Source organism: Anomaloglossus baeobatrachus, chromosome 6 (assembly GCF_048569485.1).
Source record: "Anomaloglossus baeobatrachus isolate aAnoBae1 chromosome 6, aAnoBae1.hap1, whole genome shotgun sequence".
Classification (NCBI taxonomy): domain Eukaryota; kingdom Metazoa; phylum Chordata; class Amphibia; order Anura; family Aromobatidae; genus Anomaloglossus; species Anomaloglossus baeobatrachus.
Window position 1 is genome coordinate 303,793,735 of NC_134358.1, and position 19,534 is coordinate 303,813,268.

A 19,534-nucleotide genomic window follows, 5' to 3' on the forward strand; every position below is an offset into this window, starting at 1 on the left:
AAAAAGTTCAAATTTCACGACATTTCTGATATATTCTCCATAGAAAAATGAATGGTGTCATTCAAAACTATATATCTTGCCCTGCAAACAAAAGCCCTAATGTGGCTACGTTGATGGTAAAATAAAATAAGTTATGACTCTTGAAACGAGGGAAAAACGGGGGGTGGGGGGGTGGGGAGAGATGAAAAATTCCAGGTCACTACAGGGTTAACTTAACAAAAAAAAAACAAAAAACAGATTTGTGACAATAAAACCAGTGAAAAAACTAACCTTGTTCATTCTTCATGTCTGCTGCTGAAACATATTCAGTCTGAAAACACAAAAGTGGTGTTAAAATGAGTAGTAGAAGCAAGTATTTTCTCCCTCATTGAATGCAAATCCATGTTATCTGTATGCTTAGTTTCAGCAAATCACTTAGAAGGAACACTGCGGAACAGTTATTAAAGGCAATCTGTTAGCAGGTTTTTACTACCTCATCTGAGCGCAGCATGATGTAGGCAAAGAGATTCTGAATCCAACGATGTAACACTAGATTACTGGCTGCAGCAGTTCTGTCACAATCTGAATTTTTAGGTTAAGTCATTTAGCACTGTCCAGAGGGCTGTCCCCGTCCACACAAGGCTCTCTATAGAGACATTGACAGTGAGGAGTCAACAACAGCAGGGGGCATCTCGGACTGCCATGCATGTAAGTTTCTAGTCCTGTAATGATAAGTGTCCTCCTGCTTAAACAAACAGAGGAAATAAACAAAAGCCAAAAAACTGTGACAAAACAGGCATGCCTGAACTGTGTTGTGTTAACCCTTGCAGCATGCTGGCTTTAGCTTACATAGGAAAAAACCTGCTGACAGATTGCCTTTATAGTTTGTAAACACTTATGGCATAAAAGAAGGGAATTTTGTTTACTTACCGTAAATTCCTTTTCTTCTAGCTCCAATTGGGAGACCCAGACAATTGGGTGTATAGCTACTGCCTCCGGAGGCCACACAAAGTATTACACTTAAAAGTGTAAGGCCCCTCCCCTTCTGGCTATACACCCCCCCGTGGGATCACGGGTTCCTCAGTTTTAGTGCAAAAGCAAGAAGGAGGAAAGCCAATAACTGTTTTAAAGACAAATTCAATCCGAGGAACAACCTCGGAGAACTGAACTGTTCAACATGAACAACATGTGCACCCGAAAAAACAAACTCCCTAAGAAAACAGGGCGGGTGCTGGGTCTCCCAATTGGAGCTAGAAGAAAAGGAATTTACGGTAAGTAAACAAAATTCCCTTCTTTGTCGCTCCTAATTGGGAGACCCAGACAATTGGGACGTCCAAAAGCAGTCCCTGGGTGGGTAAAGGAATACCTCGTGATAGGGCCGTCAAGCGGCCTTTTCCTACAGGTGGGCCACCGCCGCCTGCAGGACTTGTCTACCTAGGCCGGCATCCGCCGAAGCGTAGGTATGCACCTGATAATGCTTGGTAAAAGTGTGCAGACTCGACCAGGTAGCCGCCTGGCACACCTGCTGAGCCGTAGCCTGGTGCCGTAATGCCCAGGACGCACCCACGGCTCTGGTAGAATGGGCCTTCAGTCCTGATGGAATCGGAAGCCTAGCAGAACGGTAGGTGTGAAGAATTGGTTCCTTGATCCAACGCGCAAGGGTGGATTTGGAAGCTTGCGACCCTTTACGCTGACCAGCGACAAGGACAAAGAGTGCATCCGAGCGACGCAGAGGCGCCGTACGGGAAATGTAGATCCTGAGTGCTCTCACCAGATCCAATAAATGCAAACCCTTTTCAAACTGGTGAACTGGATGCGGACACAAAGACGGTAAAGTGATATCTTGATTGAGATGAAAGGAAGATACCACCGTGGGAAGAAATTCTGGAATTGGACGCAGAACTACCTTGTCCTGGTGAAACACCAGGAAGGGAGATCTGCAAGATAACGCCGCCAGCTCGGACACTCTCCGAAGAGACGTGACCGCCACTAGAAAGGCCACTTTCTGTGAAAGACGAGAAAGGGAAACCTCCTTCATAGGCTCGAAAGGCGGCTTCTGGAGGGCAATTAGAACCTTGTTCAGATCCCAGGGCTCCAACGGCCGCTTGTAAGGGGGGACGATATGACAAACCCCTTGCAGGAACGTGCGTACCTGAGGAAGTCGCGCCAGGCGTTTCTGAAAAAATACAGATAGCGCGAAGACTTGACCTTTAAGGGAGCCGAGCGACAAACCTTTTTCCAACCCAGACTGCAGGAAGGAAAGAAAAATAGGCAATGCAAATGGCCAGGGAGAAACTCCCTGAGCAGAGCACCAAGATAGGAATATCTTCCACGTCCTGTGGTAAATCTTGGCGGAGGATGGTTTCCTAGCCTGTCTCATGGTGGCAACCACCTGATGAGATAAACCTGAGGCCGCTAGGATCCAGGATTCAATGGCCACACAGTCAGGTTCAGGGCCACAGAATTCAGATGGAAAAACGGCCCTTGCGACAGCAAGTCTGGACGGTCTGGTAGCGCCCACGGTTGGCCTACCGTGAGGCGCCACAGATCCGGGTACCACGACCTCCTTGGCCAGTCTGGAGCGACGAGAATGGCGCGGCGGCAGTCGGACCTGATTTTGCGGAGCACTCTGGGCAATAATGCCAGAGGTGGGAACACGTAAGGTAGCTGGAATTGCGACCAATCTTGAACTAAGGCGTCTGCCGCCAGAGCTCGGTGATCGTGAGACCGTGCCATGAAAACCGGGACCTTGTTGTTGTGCCGTGACGCCATCAGGTCGACGTCCGGCATCCCCCAGCGGCGACAGATCTCCTGAAACACTTCCGGGTGAAGGGACCATTCCCCTGCGTCCATGCCCTGGCGACTGAGAAAGTCTGCTTCCCAGTTTTCCACACCTGGTATGTGAACTGCGGATATGGTGGATGCCGTGTCTTCCACCCACGTCAGAATCCGCCTGACTTCCCGGAAGGCTTGCCGACTGCGTGTTCCCCCTTGGTGGTTGATGTATGCCACCGCTGTGGAGTTGTCCGATTGAATTCGGATCTGTTTGCCTTCCAGCCACTGTTGGAAGGCTTGTAGGGCAAGATAGACTGCTCTGATTTCCAGAACATTGATCTGAAGGGTGGACTCTTTCCGAGTCCACGTACCTTGAGCCCTGTGGTGGAGAAACACTGCTCCCCTCCCTGATAGGCTCGCATCTGTCGTAACCACTGCCCAGGATGGGGGTAGGAACGACTTTCCTTTTGACAATGAGGTGGGAAGAAGCCACCACCTGAGAGAGTCCTTGGCTGTCTGAGAAAGGGAGACATCCCTGTCGAGGGACGTCGACTTCCCGTCCCATTGGCGGAGAATGTCCCATTGTAGTGGACGCGGATGAAACTGCGCGAACGGGACTGCTTCTATTGCTGCTACCATCTTTCCTAGGAAGTGCATGAGGCGCCTCAAGGGGTGTGACTGGCCCTGAAGGAGAGATTGCACCCCTGTCTGAAGCGAGCACTGTTTGTCCAGTGGAAGTTTCACTATCGCTGAGAGAGTATGAAACTCCATGCCAAGATATGTTAGTGATTGGGTCGGGGTTAGATTTGACTTTGAAAAGTTGATAATCCACCCGAAACTCTGGAGAGTCTTCAGTGCCACGTTCAGGCTGTGTTGGCATGCCTCTTGAGAGGGTGCCTTGATAAGTAGATCGTCCAAATACGGGATCACAGAGTGACCTCGCGAGTGCAGGACTGCTACTACTGCTGCCATGACCTTGGTGAAGACCCGAGGGGCTGTCGCCAGCCCGAAAGGCAGAGCTACGAACTGCAGGTGTTCGCTTCCTATAACGAAGCGTAGAAAACGCTGATGCTCTGGCGCAATCGGCACGTGGAGATAAGCATCCTTGATGTCTATTGATGCTAGGAAATCTCCTTGAGACATTGAGGCGATAACGGAGCGGAGAGATTCCATCCGGAACCTCCTGGTTTTTACGTGTTTGTTGAGCAGTTTTAGATCCAGGACGGGACGGAACGACCCGTCCTTCTTTGGCACCACAAACAAATTGGAGTAAAAACCGTGACCTTGTTCCTGAAGAGGAACGGAAGTCACCACTCCTTCCGCCTTTAGAGCGGACACCGCTTGCAGCAGAGCATCGGCTCGGTCGGGCGGTGGAGAAGTTCTGAAGAAGCGAGTTGGAGGACGAGAGTTGAACTCTATCCTGTACCCGTGAGACAGAATGTCTCTCACCCAACGGTCTGTGACCTGTGACAGCCAAATGTCGCCAAAGCGGGAGAGCCTGCCACCGACCGAGGATGTGGAGAGAGGAGGCTGACAGTCATGAGGAAGCCGTCTTGGTAACGGTTCTTCCGGCTGTCTTTTTTGGGCGTGATTGAGTCCGCCAAGAATCTGAGCCCCTCTGATCCTTTTGAGTCCTTTTGGACGAGGAGAATTGGGACCTGCCTGAGCCTCGAAAGGAGCGAAAACCAGACTGTCCCCTCCTCTGTTGGGGCTTGTTTTGTCTGGGTTGAGGTAAGGATGAATCCTTACCCTTGGAGTGTTTAATGATTTCATCCAAACGCTCACCAAACAATCGGTCCCGAGAAAAAGGCAAACTGGTTAAGCACTTCTTGGAAGCAGAATCTGCCTTCCATTCTCTCAACCACAGGGCTCTGCGTAAAACCACGGAGTTGGCTGACGCCACCGCCGTACGGCTCGTAGAGTCTAGGACAGCATTAATCGCGTAGGACGCGAATGCAGACATTTGAGAGGTCAATGGTGCCACCTGCGGAGCAGATGTACGTGTGACCGTGTCGACCTGTGTAAGCCCAGCTGAAATAGCTTGGAGTGCCCATACGGCTGCGAATGCTGGCGCCAACGACGCTCCAATAGCTTCATAGATGGATTTCAACCAGAGCTCCATCTGTCTGTCAGTGGCATCTTTAAGTGCCGCCCCATCTTCCACTGCAACTAAAGATCTAGCTGCAAGCCTGGAGATTGGAGGGTCCACCTTGGGACACTGTGTCCAGCCCTTGACCACGTCAGGGGGAAAAGGATAGCGTGTATCTTTAAGCCGTTTAGAGAAACGCTTATCTGGATAAGCGTGGTGTTTCTGGATTGCGTCTCTAAAGTCAGAGTGGTCCAGAAAAGTGCTTAATTTACGCTTGGGATACCTGAAATGGAATTTCTCCTGCTGTGAAGCAGACTCCTCAGCAAGAGGAGCTGGTGGAGAAATATCTAACATCTTATTGATGGACGCTATAAGATCATTCACTATGGCGTCACCATCTGGTGTATCCAGATGGAGAGCGGCCCCAGGATCAGAATCCTGATCAGTTACATCCGCCTCATCACCCATAGAGTCGTCCCGCTGGGACCCTGACCAGTGTGAGGAAGTAGAGGGCCGCTCATAGCGAGCCCGCTTAGGCTGTCTGGGACTGTCGTCCGTGTCAGAGCCGTCACCCTGGGGTGCATGTGACACCCCCGGAGCTCCGAAGTGTTCCAGCTGAGGGGGACTAGGGGGCAATGATTCAACAGTGCCCATGGTCTGAGTTACTGGTCTAGACTGCAATGTTTCAAGAATTTTAGACATAGTCATAGACAATCTGTCAGCAAAAGCTGCAAACTCCGTCCCTGTCACCTGGACAGCATTCACAGGTGGTTCTCCCTGGGTCACGTCCAGCAGAGGCCCCGGCCGAGCAATTGCCACAGGGGCCGAGCACTGCACACAATGGGGGTCAGTGGAACCAGCCGGTAGAGCAGCCCCACATGCGGTACAAGCAGCATATAAAGTCTGTGCCCTGGCACCGTTGTTTTTTGCGGACGACATGCTGTTGTCTCCTTGAGTAATCTAGGAGGGTATATAGCCGAGAATCACCAGCGACCGTACAGTGCAATGTATTGCAAGCACAAAATACAAAGTACACTACGGCACAAGTGGGGGTGAGCCCTTGAGGGCTGCTTACCGCCCGCTGAAAAGCGGGTGTGAGGTCGCAGAATCCCGTGTCTGGGTCTCCCCGTCTCCCCTCTGCAGCTCAGCGTGCAGACAGGAATGGCTGTCGGCGTTCAGTGAAGAGGGGCGGACCGTGGGCGTGCCACAAACAAAAGTGCGGGAAACTGCGTCCCTCTGTGCCTAGTGTGAGGGCTGGAGTATGTAAAGCAGACTCCAGCCCTCAGCGCTGATGGTCTGTACAGCGTCCCGCCCTCCCCCTGACTGGCAGGTGTGGGGGCGGGAACGAAACGAACTAGGCCGCAAAAGCCGGGGACTGTAGTAATAAGCGCGGCCGTCATATATGCACGGCCAGCGCGGAAGTCCCCGGCGCACCACAAATCCCAGCCGCGTTGCAGTGAACGCTGACCCCAGCGGTCGGCTCGGCCGTTCGTACTAAGTCTGCTCACTCAGCGGAGCTGCAGTGAGGAATGGCACAAGCGCAGCCGCGCTGTTAACCCCGGCGCACTAACACACCCAGCAATGCTGTAGTGTGCGTGCGGTATGCACGGGGACACTGAGTACCTTGATGAAGCAGGGCCCTGTCCCTGAGGAAACTCCGCTCCAAATCCAGCAGAGGGGCTGTGAATGGAGCACGGTCTCAGTGCCTGGAGACCGGGAAAGTCCCACTTCACCCAGAGCCCTAATGGGGATGGGGAAGGAATCAGCATGTGGGCTCCAGCCGCCGTACCCGCAATGGGTACCTCAACCTTAACAAACACCGCCGACAGAAAGTGGGGTGAGAAGGGAGCATGCTGGGGGCCCTCGTATGGGCCCTCTTTTCTTCCATCCGACATAGTCAGCAGCTGCTGCTGACTAAACAGTGGAGCTATGCGTGGATGTCTGACCTCCTTCGCACAAAGCATAAAACTGAGGAACCCGTGATCCCACGGGGGGGTGTATAGCCAGAAGGGGAGGGGCCTTACACTTTTAAGTGTAATACTTTGTGTGGCCTCCGGAGGCAGTAGCTATACACCCAATTGTCTGGGTCTCCCAATTAGGAGCGACAAAGAAAAGGAAAACTTATTGGGTCCAATAACCTGCATCTTTTAAGGCCTACTACTGATCAAAAGTTGCAAAAAAAAAAAATTAAATGGGGGTTTCAGAGACCAATAGAATTAACTTTATTTGCTCCAGATATTGATCCAAATTATGTGGCAGGGGTAGACATCAATTTATGGTGCAAGTACAACCAAAAGAGATCTGCACCTCTTCATACATGTGGTGCCTTGTACTCTAGCGCATCCGATTTAACAGGTGCATAAAACTGCAATCTTAGTTCACTTTCAGGTCACACTATCTGCAGTAGGATGAAAATTAAGGATAAATAGAGAGCCATGTACTTGTGACTGGTAGGACACGCACAAGCAAACTTCTGAAATAATCGCAATAGCTGTAAAAATAGCTTTTATAAAGCGTGTGAGGTTGCTGATTAGACACAAATACCGGCTTCTAGATACGACGAGAGCTTAAAAACAGGTCTTAAATTTCTAGTCTGTTCTTGCAGTTGCAGTTTTGTTGCAGTGATACCAGAGATTTCATATAAACACTGAAGATAACTTGATATTACGAAGTGTATAACTTGCCAAATGGAATCATAACATGATGTAACTTGTCCATTTGGGATTAAGATACTTATTTCAATTCATTCTAATAAACTGGCACCTTTACATCATTAGCGATGTACGAGCACTAAGATGCTCGAGTGCTCGGTACACCAAACGAGCAGTTGGATGCTCGAGTACCCGAGTTTAATGGAAGTCAATGGGGACCCAAGTATTTTCCCATAAAATGTCCCAGAAATATTCGAATTCCCCATTGACTTCCATTATACTCTGGTACTCGAGTCGCGCCCATCCAAGCATACAACTGCTCTTAACGAGTACCGAACACCCCAGCATGGTACTGTTCACTCATCACAAAACATTATTTATCAAGATCTCGGTACTTCTAAGCATTAGAGAAGTTATGAGGTTTCTGAAAAAAAATAATATTTCATTGTTTTTATAGAATGCAACATACAATCCAAAAACAACCCTAGTTGGTGGATCACCACTGATCAAACTGTGGAATATTACAGCAAAAAAGAAGCCATAATCTACTTTTGTAATAATTGGGAATATTAAAATGAATTATTCTATAAACATGCACAAGGCCTTACTTTGAAACCCTGGGTTCCCTCTGTACGTTCTATCTCTTTTGCATAATCCTTAAGTAACGTGGTAAATTGGGCCTTGATCAGACTTGATTTTTTAAAACTTTGATATTCCGAAGGGTAATGTTTTTCCTGCAAGTAAAAGCAATGGTAAGCTGTTTACAGCACACAAAGGAAAACAACATATATACCCAACACAATATTCTAGTGAGAAGCAATTATGAGAATATTAGCATTAACCAAAGTATCCAACACATCCTAAAAATATGTTTTTAAAGGGAATCTGTGCGTTGGGAGGGCAACCACATTGTGTTCAGGTGGGATGTTGTGTTGAAACACAACATCCCTTTATCCCCCATGATAAAGGTATGGGTAACACAGGTGCAGAATACTGGTGAGACAGCCACTCCCAACCTACCATATCATGGAGGGGGGGATGCTGGTATTATACATGCACACTAATGAGGTTTTACATAGGGCACCAGTCACACAGGTATGTATAATGCACAGTGTCTGGCTCACAGCCTATTGTTGACGCCCATACTATTAGATCAGACGGGCTGCCCAGCACTATATAAGTGCATTAACACACAGGACAGATACCCCAAAGGGCCCGGCTGCATCTGCAGAAAATTGTGCAATAGAAAATGATGTAAAACGATAATAAATGTGAGGTATTGGTCCATATTTTGGTCAAATTACATAAGCTCATAACCAAAACGTCAAGGGTCCCCACGCTTACGAGTCCCTACACTGTATTCAAAAATAATCACCAAAAAGGACATAAATGCAAAAGAAAAAAAACAAAAAAACAACAACAACTCGCCACAAAAAAAAAGCGCCACTAGCCAACTCAGGTCAAAATGGCAAATGCACTCGCAGGATGCAGCCGGCCCCCATGATAAAGGTGGGGGTAACACAGGTGCAGAATACAGATGAGACAGCCACTGCATCACCCATACCTGTGTGACTGGTGCCCTACGTAAAACCTCATTAGTGTCCATGTTTAATACCAGCACCCCCCCACCCCCCTCCATGAGTTGGTAGGTTGAGCGTGGCTGTCTCGTCGGTATTCTGCACCTGTGTTACCCCCACCTTTATCATGGAGGGCCAGCTGTAGCCTGCAAGTGCATTTGCCATTTTGACCTGAGTTGGCTGGTGGCTTTTTTTTGTGGTGTTTTTTTCTTTTTTTCTTTGACTTTATGTCCTTTTCGGTGAATTATTGAGGTATGATTTCCTGCATGATAAACAATGTTAATAAACAAAAAAAAATAATAAGAGACTAAAATTTCTTCTTCACCCCCAAAATTATAGAAGATATTCCATTAAGAACATATATGTGCTACAAAAAATTTCTAATGCAAAATATGGTTTTGGTTTTTTTTGTGGTAAAGAGTGAACAAATAGCTATACCATTGGAGAGAAACAAAAGTTAGTGCACTTGGAGTATAGTTTTTTCCCTAAGAAATGGGCTATTATTGTGTAATGTTAGTTAACGAGGTTTTCCAGGCTTTAGATACAGGTGATTTATATTTAAGATACAGCGTCAATATTTCTTCTCCTTTCACATACTTCTCCAGCAGCTCAAGTATGTGTAATAACAATACAGCTCCTCTAACAGTTGAGACATACGTCTAGGGAGCAGTGTTTCTTAGCCTGCAGCCCATTTGAATAACGTGACGGGAGTCATTTTATTACATTCTTGGAGAACTCCTTTATTTGGGTTCTCCCAGCAACAGCAATGTCATACATGTAGATTTACCAGCAGTTTGGTCAGCTATGTCACTTTTCCAGAGCCTTTCATTGGAAAATACCTATTTTGCAGTTGTCAGCCATTTAAGCAATCTGTCACCAAGTTTTTGCCACCTAATCTGAAAGCAGCATAAAATAGGGACAGAGATCCTGATTCCAGCGATGTGTCACTTACTGGGCTTCTTAGTGTAGTTTGATAAAATCACTGTTTAATCAGCACTAGAGTATCATTAGATGACTACTTGGTATGTTGACAGGTAGTCCAGCATATCCATCAGCTCTGTATAACTGCTAGATCTACAGCAGAGAAAAAGGACATTTTTGTTTACTCACCGTAAAATGTCTTTCTTGGAGCCTTTCATTGGGGGACACAGACAGTGGGTTATATGTTGTCTCCAGGGGAGGCTTGACACTAGGTTTAAAAAAAGAGTTAGCTCCTCCTCCCACTGCATATAACCCCAGCTAGGTGGGAACTAGCTCAGTTTGGTGTAAAAGCAGTAGGAAAAGGACAACAAAAACCACAAGGGCGGGAGCTGTGTCCCCCAATGAAAGGCTCCAAGAAAGACATTTTACGGTGAGTACACAAAAATGTCCTTTCCTTTCTCGCCTTTTAATTGGGGGACACAGACAGTGGGACGTCCCAAAGCAGTCCCTGGGTGGGAACTGAACTATTATTAACAGTGTATAACATCAGACTAAGAGCTGACTAACAACTGCAACTGCAGTGAACACATATCAAAAACACTGTCAAGAACCGAGCAGTGGCCACTTATAAATGGGCCACTGCCACCTGAAGGACTTGTCTTCCAAGAGCAGCATCCGCGGATGCATGCGTATGCACTCTGTAGAATTTTGTGAACGTGTGCACACTGGACCAGATAGCGGCCTTGCAAAGTTGGGCCGCCGAAACCTGATGGCGGATAGCCCAGGAGGCACCCACTGCTCGTGTAGAGTGGGCCCGCACAGATTGAGGGGGAACGGCACCTTGTGCTTTGTATGCCTCACAGATGGCAGTCCTGATCCATCGAGAAATCGTGGATTTAGACACCAGGTTGCCCTTTTTGTCCTACTGGGAGGACGAAGAGGGCATCGGACTTGCGCAACGGCGCTGTTCTGGAGATGTAGATCCGCAGAGCCCTGACAAGATCGAGAGTGTGAAGGGCTTTCGCAAAAGAGTGGACCGGGACCGGGCAGAATGACGGCAACACAATGTCCTCGTTCAGGTGGGAAGAGGATACGACCTTCGGAAGGAAGGCGGGGGAAGGCCAAAGGACCACCTTATCATGATGGAATATCAGGTAAGGTGAGCGACAGGAAAGAGCTGCCAGTTCGGACACTCGCCTGATAGAGGTAATAGCGACTAAAAAGGCAACTTTCCAAGACAGTCGTTGAAGAGAGATTTCTCTCAGAGGTTCGAAAGGAGGAAGTTGAAGGACTCCCAGAACCAGATTCAGATCCCAGGGATCTAAGGGGTGGCGATAAGGAGGGACCAAATGCGCTACCCCTTGAAGAAAGGTACGGACCTGAGGGCGAGAAGCCAGCTGTTTCTGGGGGGGGAAAAAAAAAAAAAAAAAAAAAAAAAAAAAAAAAATCGACAAGGCAGAAACTTGTCCTTTAAGGGTACTGAGAGCAAGACCCGAGTCCAGACCGTCTTGCAGAAAAGCAAGAACATTAGGGATTGAAACGGTCAGGGGCGACCGATTATGACGGTCACACCAGGAAGATAGGTCTTCCAGGTCCTGTGGTAAATGCTGGCGGAGGAAGGCTTCCGAGCATTAAGCATGGTATGAACTACCCTGGAAGAAAGACCCGATTTTGCTAGAATCAGAGATTCAAGCGCCACGCCGTCAAATGCAGCTGTGCTGTATTCTGGTGGAATATTGGACCTTGCAACAGAAGGTCCGGCGGTCGGGAAGACACCAGGGAGTGTCGCTGAGAAGTTGGAGGATCTCTGGATACCAGGCTTTCCTGGGCCAGTCCGGGGCCATGAGGATCACCGGGATTCCCTCCGCTTTGATTTTCTTGATTACTCTCGGAATGAGAGGAAACGGAGGGAAGATGTAGGGCAGGCGAAACTGCGACCATGGAAAGACTAGGGCGTCGAAGCCGAGCGCTAGCGGGACTCTCGACCGAGATAAGAAAGGACGTATTTTGGCATTCATTCGAGACGCCATGAGGTCAACATCCGGGAGTCCCCAACGAAGAGTGATCTGTTGGAACACTTCGTCGTGGAGGGACCATTCCCCTGCCGCTAGACCTTGCCTGCTGAGAAAGTCTGTGGCCCATTTGTCTACCCCTGGGATATGGACAGCTGAAATAATGGGGATGTGCTTCTCTGCCCAAAGAACAATCCTGGATACTTCCCTCATCGCTGCCTTGCTGCGAGTTCCCCCCTGACGGTTGATGTAAGCCACGGCCGTGGCATTGTCTGACTGGATCCGAACAGGGAGGCCCAATAGTAAGGGTTGAAAATTCTGAAGGGCCAAAAATATGGCTCTGATCTCCAGAACATTGATGTGCAGAGAGCGCTTGGAAGGAGACCAGCGTCCCTGAACAGTGTGGTGGAGAAATACCGCCCCCCAGCCTATCAGACTGGCATCCGTCGTGACTACCTGCCAGTGGACCGGGCGGAAGGACTTCCCTTGAGATAGGGATGAGGCTTGAGTCCACCAGACGAGGGAGCTGAGCGCAGACCGAGATAAGAGGACTGACCGGTCCAGGGAAGCTGGATTCTTGTCCCAGGAGGATAGAAGATCCAGTTGTAGAGGGCGCAGATGGAATTGGGCAAAGGACACGGCTTCTATGACTGCCACCATCTTGCCTAACACTCTCATTCCATTCCGAAGGGATGTGTGACGGCGAGAGCGGAGGGATTGGGCGGCCCGGATCAGGGAAGACCTCTTGTCCTCTGGAAGAAAAACCCGGGACTGAGCCGTGTCTATCAGCATACCTAGAAAGGTGATGCGCTGATTAGGAATGAGGGATGACTTGAGGGATGAAGTTGATAAGCCACCCTAGCCTTGACAGCGTGTCTAGGCAAATTTGCACGCTTTCTGAGCAAACGTGAAGAGAGCTCCCTTTGACAAGAAGGTCGTCCAAATAGGGAACGACCAGGATGCCTCTGGGGTGTAAAATGGACATGAAGGCCGCCATGACCTTTGTGAAGACCCGAGGCGCAGTGGCCAACCCAAAGGGGAGGGCCCTGAATTGGAAATGACGGTGTCCTACGGCAAAGCGAAGGAACCGTTGATGAGAGATACATATGGGAATGTGTAAATAAGCATCTTGAACGTCTATGGAAGCTAGGAATTCTCCAGGTTCCATGGCGGCTAGTACTGCTCTCAATGATTCCATTCGGAAAGTTCGAATCCGTATGAATTTGTTCAGCCATTTGAGGTCCAAGATAGGGCGGACAGAGCCATCTTTTTTAGGAACGACAAAAAGGTTTGAATAGAAACCTTTGCCGCGCTGTTTCAGGGGCACTGGAATGATGACGTTTGATTTCTGTAAAGAGGCTATGGCCTGAAATAAGGCCTGGCTTTGCGTTTTGGACTTTGGAAGACGAGAACGCAGAAACCTGCTGGTCGGCAGGGAATGGAAATCGATCTTGTAACCTGAGGTGACGATTTCTCGAACCCAAGCATCGTGAGTGTGGTCTAGCCAGATATCCCGAAAAAACAGAAGTCGCCCTCCCACAGGAGTCGGATCTGCGGGATACCTGGCGTCATGCTGAGGGGGCCTGTACAGAGCGAGGTCCTTTGGGTTTAGGTTGCTTGGAGTGGGAACGCCAAGAAGAGCCCCTCCGGATCCTCGATCTGAGCGCTGGGACGGTCCTTGGGCCCATGGTTTTTGGGGGGCAGGCCGAAAGGACTGCCTGCGCCAAGAAGATTTTTTGAAATTTCTGGCTACAGGCCGCTTTTGTGGTAGAATGGTACTTTTACCACCCGTTGCCTCAGATATGAGTTTGTCCAGGGATTCCCCAAACAGACGAAGACCCTGGAAGGGAAGTGTGGACAGGGACTTCTTGGAGGCACTGTCCGCATTCCATATTTTTAGCCACAGAACCCTGCGGGCGAAGACCGCATTGGCTGCCGTTAGGGCTGACCAGCTAGCTGCATCTAGGGAGCCGTGAAGAAAATAATTAGAGGCGAGAGAGAACAAATCAAGAATCTCAAGAGCCTCTGGAGGAATATTGCAAAGGCGAAGCAACTTGCGCAGGTTCCTACTCCACACGCTCATAGCTCTTGCCACCCATGTCATGGCAAACAGGGGGCGCAGAGAGGAGCCCGAAGCCTGGAAAATAGATTTGACCGCAGCCTCATCTGCGCGGTCGGACAAGTCCTTGAGAGACGCGTTGTCTGAAACAGACATAACCGTGTGTTTAGCCAGTCTGGATACTGGCGGATCCACAACGGGGGGTACCGACCAGGGCTTAACCATTTCCGGAGGAAAGGGATAAGCGAATGAAGAGGAGGATTTTTTATTAAACCTAATCAGGGTGATCCCACCGTTTAGATATGATTTGATGAAAAATCGGATCCTGGGCAAAGGACTTAGGAGGCTTCTTGGCTCGCTTGATTGCCGACTGAGAAGTCGGGTCCGAGGGCTGATCAGAAATCGACAAAGAGTGATTGACAGCCGCTATTAAAGTGTCTTCCATATGCCTAGACTCAGAAGGGACATCTGAATCAGAGTCAGAGTCTCGGGAATCGTGACTACTAAAGGTCACGGAGCCTGAGTCAGACTGACCATTGTGTGAGTCAGACGAGGCGGAGCGGTCGCAATGGCGCCTTTTGGAGACAGCCTTTTTACGTACTGGGGATGATACACCAGATGAAGGCGGGCTCCTCTGAGGGATCTGAGCCGGGGGGAGGCTGCGGGAGCCTGTGGAAGGCTGGGATATCTGAGCGGCCAGGTCTTCTAACCTTTTAGACATCAGAAGAGCCCATGCAGGGATAGCCTCATCAGACGGGGGTGCTGCCTGAATGGTGGCCAGGGCCGAACCCACAGATTGCACGACCCCCTGCTCCGGCAACGCCTGTTGTGACACTGTAGTAGGGGCATCGCAGCCCCGGCAGAGTGGATAGCTTCGACCATTGGGAAACGAGCTTCCACAGGTGGTACAAGCATAGTACAGGTCCATAGAGGATGCCTGGGAAGCTTTATCACCCTTTGCGGTTTTTACGCATGTCAGCAACAAACGTACAATTAGTACTGTGAGCCTCTAGCAGTATTACACTACTGTGGGTGAGGAGCTACTAGCAGTATTAGAAAGGGACTGCTATACAGAGCTGGTATATACCAATAGTAAAGTGGCATACACTGCCAAACAGTCGGTATATACCTGCAGACACAGTCAGTATATACCGCTAAAAGCTGATCTACACCGCCAGCCAGCAGGCACACACCGCTAGAAAGACAGCGATATACCGCTGAACAGAGTGGTATATGGTGCTGCAGAGTTGCAGAGCCAAGGAGGCGATCTCACCCGTGTCTGCTCCCCACATGTAATCCAGCGTTCTCTGGCAGCATGGAGGGGAGAGACGGCCCACTAGACGGAGCGGCTTCTGGAGCAGTGGAGGGGGCATTGCTAAGAATGCAGGCCGACACCGGGAGCTAAATTTATGATGCTTCCCCGGCAACATGGCCGGCATCGGCCCACCGGCGCCTCCTCAGGCGGCAGTTGGATGCAGGGGACAGGTACACGTCATCTCCCTACCTGCTCTTGCTCCGTCTGAAGACGCGTCTGTCCTGGGATGCGGAGATCTCGGGGACGCATCTTCGGCTCAAGGCTAGCAGGTGCTCGGCTCTGCTTAGCCCACTGGAGCTACCTTTGTGAGGTGCTTCCAGGGAGCCTGGAGGGGTACGCAGACCCGACCACTTGGGCGCGAGGGAAGACTGACGGCTTTTGCACTCCAGGTTTCCTCTGCCCGTAAGCGGGGGGAACGAGGGTGAGTACACCCTGGTATTGCCCCATAGTCAAAAATAGAATAAAATCACAAAGAAAAAGAAATAAACAAAAAAACATGAGCTGGCCTGGGGCTCAGGCCAGACATGTCAGCCTCCCTGCTGACACTAACAAGAACTGAGCTAGTTCCCGCCTAGCTGGGGTTATATGCTGTGGGAGGAGGAGCTAACTCTTTTTTTAAACCTAGTGTCAAGCCTCCCCTGGAGACAACATATAACCCACTGTATGTGTCCCCCAATGAAAAGGCGAGAAAGGAACATTGATTATATCAAAATGACAACAAACAGCTCAGCAAGTGACACATCACTGGAATCAGGGTCTCTGTCTCTACATTATGCTGCTCTCTGATGGGGGAGCACTGACTCCTAAGATATATAATAAATTGGGTACAGTAGTTCAATGCAGAATGTGCTGAATTTTTTTTCAGAAGAATTTGGGAAAATTATGAAATGTCCCATCAATGTTTATTCTATTCCTGATTAAAGGATCTAGGCTTTTAGTTGAGATGAATCTGTGCTGTACTTTATGTACATGATAAGTAGTGAAGGTCCTCCTCTACAGGTAAGGTTAAAAACATATTGGAAAGGACAGAATGCCTGCACTCATCTCAGACCTGCTGGAGACTCTAGAGAGAAGTGTAAAAAGTTCTGCAAAATTATGAACTCAAAAAAGAACAGGTTCTTGCTATTGTAAATCACAATGCTTCAAACATAAGTACAATTAAACTGATGAATGAGAATAATGAAGGTGAACAGCAGCTAGAAGAAAATTTCAGATTCAGTATGTGTGAGATGGAGCCACAGTCCTGTTCCTGAGGAACAAACAGATATTACAACAGAAGAACAGCAAAATGATCTTTAGAATTAGATAATCTTGTTGAAGCTGCTTCATCTCTCTCCTATTTATCACATCCGCTGTGTTGTGCACACGCTGCAGTCAGCAATGAGATATAGTCTGCAAGAGGGACCTGCTGGAACACTGATTGGTAAAGTGAGGAAATTGGTTATTGCTGCTAGAACCCCTAAAATTGATTATATCTTGAAGAGACGTGCTAGAAAAGGGGCAATTGTCGATCAAGCCACTCAGTGGGGCAGCACTTATTTAATGATTGAGCAATTGCTTGAACTGAAACCCTTTTCCCCTTTTTTATTCTATCATAGACACAGTGGGTTAAAGTCGGTCTTGTCTCCCCTTTTGTTTAGTAGGAAACTACTCCCATTTTTAATATAATTATCTGCATCTTGTGAGGTCCCAGCTTTTTGTATATCCGGTTTAGTTTAAAATGGTGATGATAATAATAATAATAATTTTATTCATTTATATAGCGCTATTAATTCCACAGCGCTTTACATACATTGGCAACACTGTCCCCATTGGGGCTCACAATCTAGAGTCCCTATCTGTATGTCTTTGGTGTGTGGGAGGAAACCGGAGTACCCAGAGGAAATCCACGCAAACACGGGGAGAACATACAAACTCCTTGCAGATGGTGTCCTTGGTGGGATTTGAACCCAGGACCCCAGCGCTGCAAGACTGCAGTGCCAACCACTGAGCCACCGTGCCGCCCTATCTGGCTATTTAGTACGGACCATGATGAAGTTTACTTAACAAAACGAGTTGTCCCCTCCCCCCAGTTTGTCTCATATTCTTATGCTGGATTTTCTATAACTTTTTTAAGCTAATTAATAAAGATATGTTCTAATAAATTATTTTTTGGACACTTTTTTCCTCACTGTAAAACCCTCATCTCTCCTTCTTTGGATAAGATTTTACTACGGTACATGTACCACTTAAACAAGAGCCACGTATGAGGGTGTTGGAGTCAGGGAAATTGACGAGACGGAGTCAGAGGTTTGGCTTACCGACTCCGCAGCCCTGGTATTTGGTCAGTATTTGAAGCCAAATCAGGAGTGGAACAATCAGAGGAAAAGTATAGAAACATAGGCACCACTTCTACATTTATCACGCACTTCTGATTTTTGCTAGAAATACTGATGTAAGATGCTGACCAAGTAATGAATGTGTGAACATGGCCTTAGTGTACATTATAGCAATAACCAGAATTAAATAGACAATTTTTTTTCTACTCTTGTACACTAAACACTTTTTTGCAAAAAAATCACTTAATTTATGGAGTGTGTGTCTCCATTAGCACAAGCTGGGCAGTAAACTGGAATATTTCCAATCCTCCCCCCCAAAAAAAAAAAAAAAAAAAAAGCATGAAGTGGATGTTAAAGAGTGAGAACACCCGTGGAGCCAAAATAGTCAGTGTATTTGTACATGAATTTATTTAGGGATGTAATTTCCAAAATGAGGTCACCTTTGGGGTTTTTCTGCTGTTCTGGCACTTAGGGGTTCTGCAAGTGGCACTTGCAAACTATTCCATAAAAACCTCCACTTCCAAAGTCAAATTGCGCTCCTAAGCTCTGCTGGGTGGCCAAACAGTTTCCGACCACATATGGGGTATCAATGCGTTTGGGAAAAATTATGTAACAAATGGTGGGATCCCTTTTTACCTATCAACCCTTGTATAAATAAAACACTTGCAGCAAGAATAAAATTTTAGTGTTAAATATGTAATATTATTTCACCAGCCCAGTGTTATGCATTTCTGTGAAGCAACCGTGGGTTCAAAATGCTCATTGCACATCTAGATGAATTCCTTGACCAATAAAGTGTGCAACATGGGGTCACTTCACTTGTGCTTATTCTTTTTTTTTGCTGTTCTGGCACCTCATGAGCTCTTCGCTCACAATCTATTCAAAGTTTTTCTTCCAAAAGTCAAATGGTATTCTTTCCACTCTGAGCGTTGCCATGTGCTCAATCTGTAGTGTACAGCCACATGTGGGGTATTGCCACAGTCGAAAGAAATTAGAAAAATGATGCCGTCCACGTTCTACTATTACATCTTGAGAGAACGAAAAATTTGAAGCAAAAATAACTTTTTAGAGTGGCAAAAGAATCAGTTTTTTGTTTTCAAGGTCCAATCTTACAAAATTCTGCCAAGCGTCTTTAAGTTAAAAATTTCTCACATCCCTAAATGAATTCCTTGAAGGCTTTAGTTTCCAAATAGGGTCACTTGTGGGGGGAAATGTCTACTTTTTTTGACAGCTCAAGGGCTCTGAAATTGTGATCCACAATCTATTCGGCCAAATTTCCTCTCTGAAAATCAAATAGCGCTCTTTCCTTTTCGATCCCCATTGTATGCCTAGACATACAGCGAAGGAAATAATTATTTGATCCCTTGCTGATTTTGTAACTTTGCCAACTGACAAAGACATGAACAGTCTATAATTTTAAGGTTAAAATTAACCTAACAGTGAGAGATAGAATATCCAAAATAAAATCCAGAAAATAACAAGGTTGGAGTCTGACTGACTGAATCTGTGGACTCAATTTTATACAGGTTACAATTTAAGATAGCTGTCTTTAATGTAGGTAAAGAGTTGATTAGGAGCGTCTAAGTGGTTTTTAGGAGCCAGAACTCTTAATGGTTGGTAGGGGATCTAATACTTATTTCTCTCTGCAAAATGAAAATAAATTTACATAATTTAAACAATGTTATTTTTTGGATCTTATTTTAGATATTCTCACTGTTAAAATTAACCTACCCTTAACCCCTTTAGCCCCCGGGCACTTTCCGTTTTTGCGTTTTTGTTTTTTGCTCCCCTTCTTCCGAGAGGCGAAACTTTTTTATTTTTCCATCAACCTTGCCATA

General features: G+C 47.6%; 1 protein-coding gene across 1 annotated transcript in view; it reads right to left on the reverse strand.

Moving 5' to 3' along the window:
* Positions 1-19,534, reverse strand: part of LOC142243229 (uncharacterized) — a 117,256-nt gene that overhangs the window by 66,050 nt on the left and 31,672 nt on the right. The window contains exons 5-6 of the mRNA XM_075314905.1: positions 8,103-8,228; positions 271-310 (exon numbers count right to left, since the gene is read on the reverse strand). Of these exons, the coding sequence (XP_075171020.1) occupies positions 271-310; positions 8,103-8,228 (166 nt within the window). The remainder of the gene's footprint in view (positions 1-270; positions 311-8,102; positions 8,229-19,534) is intronic.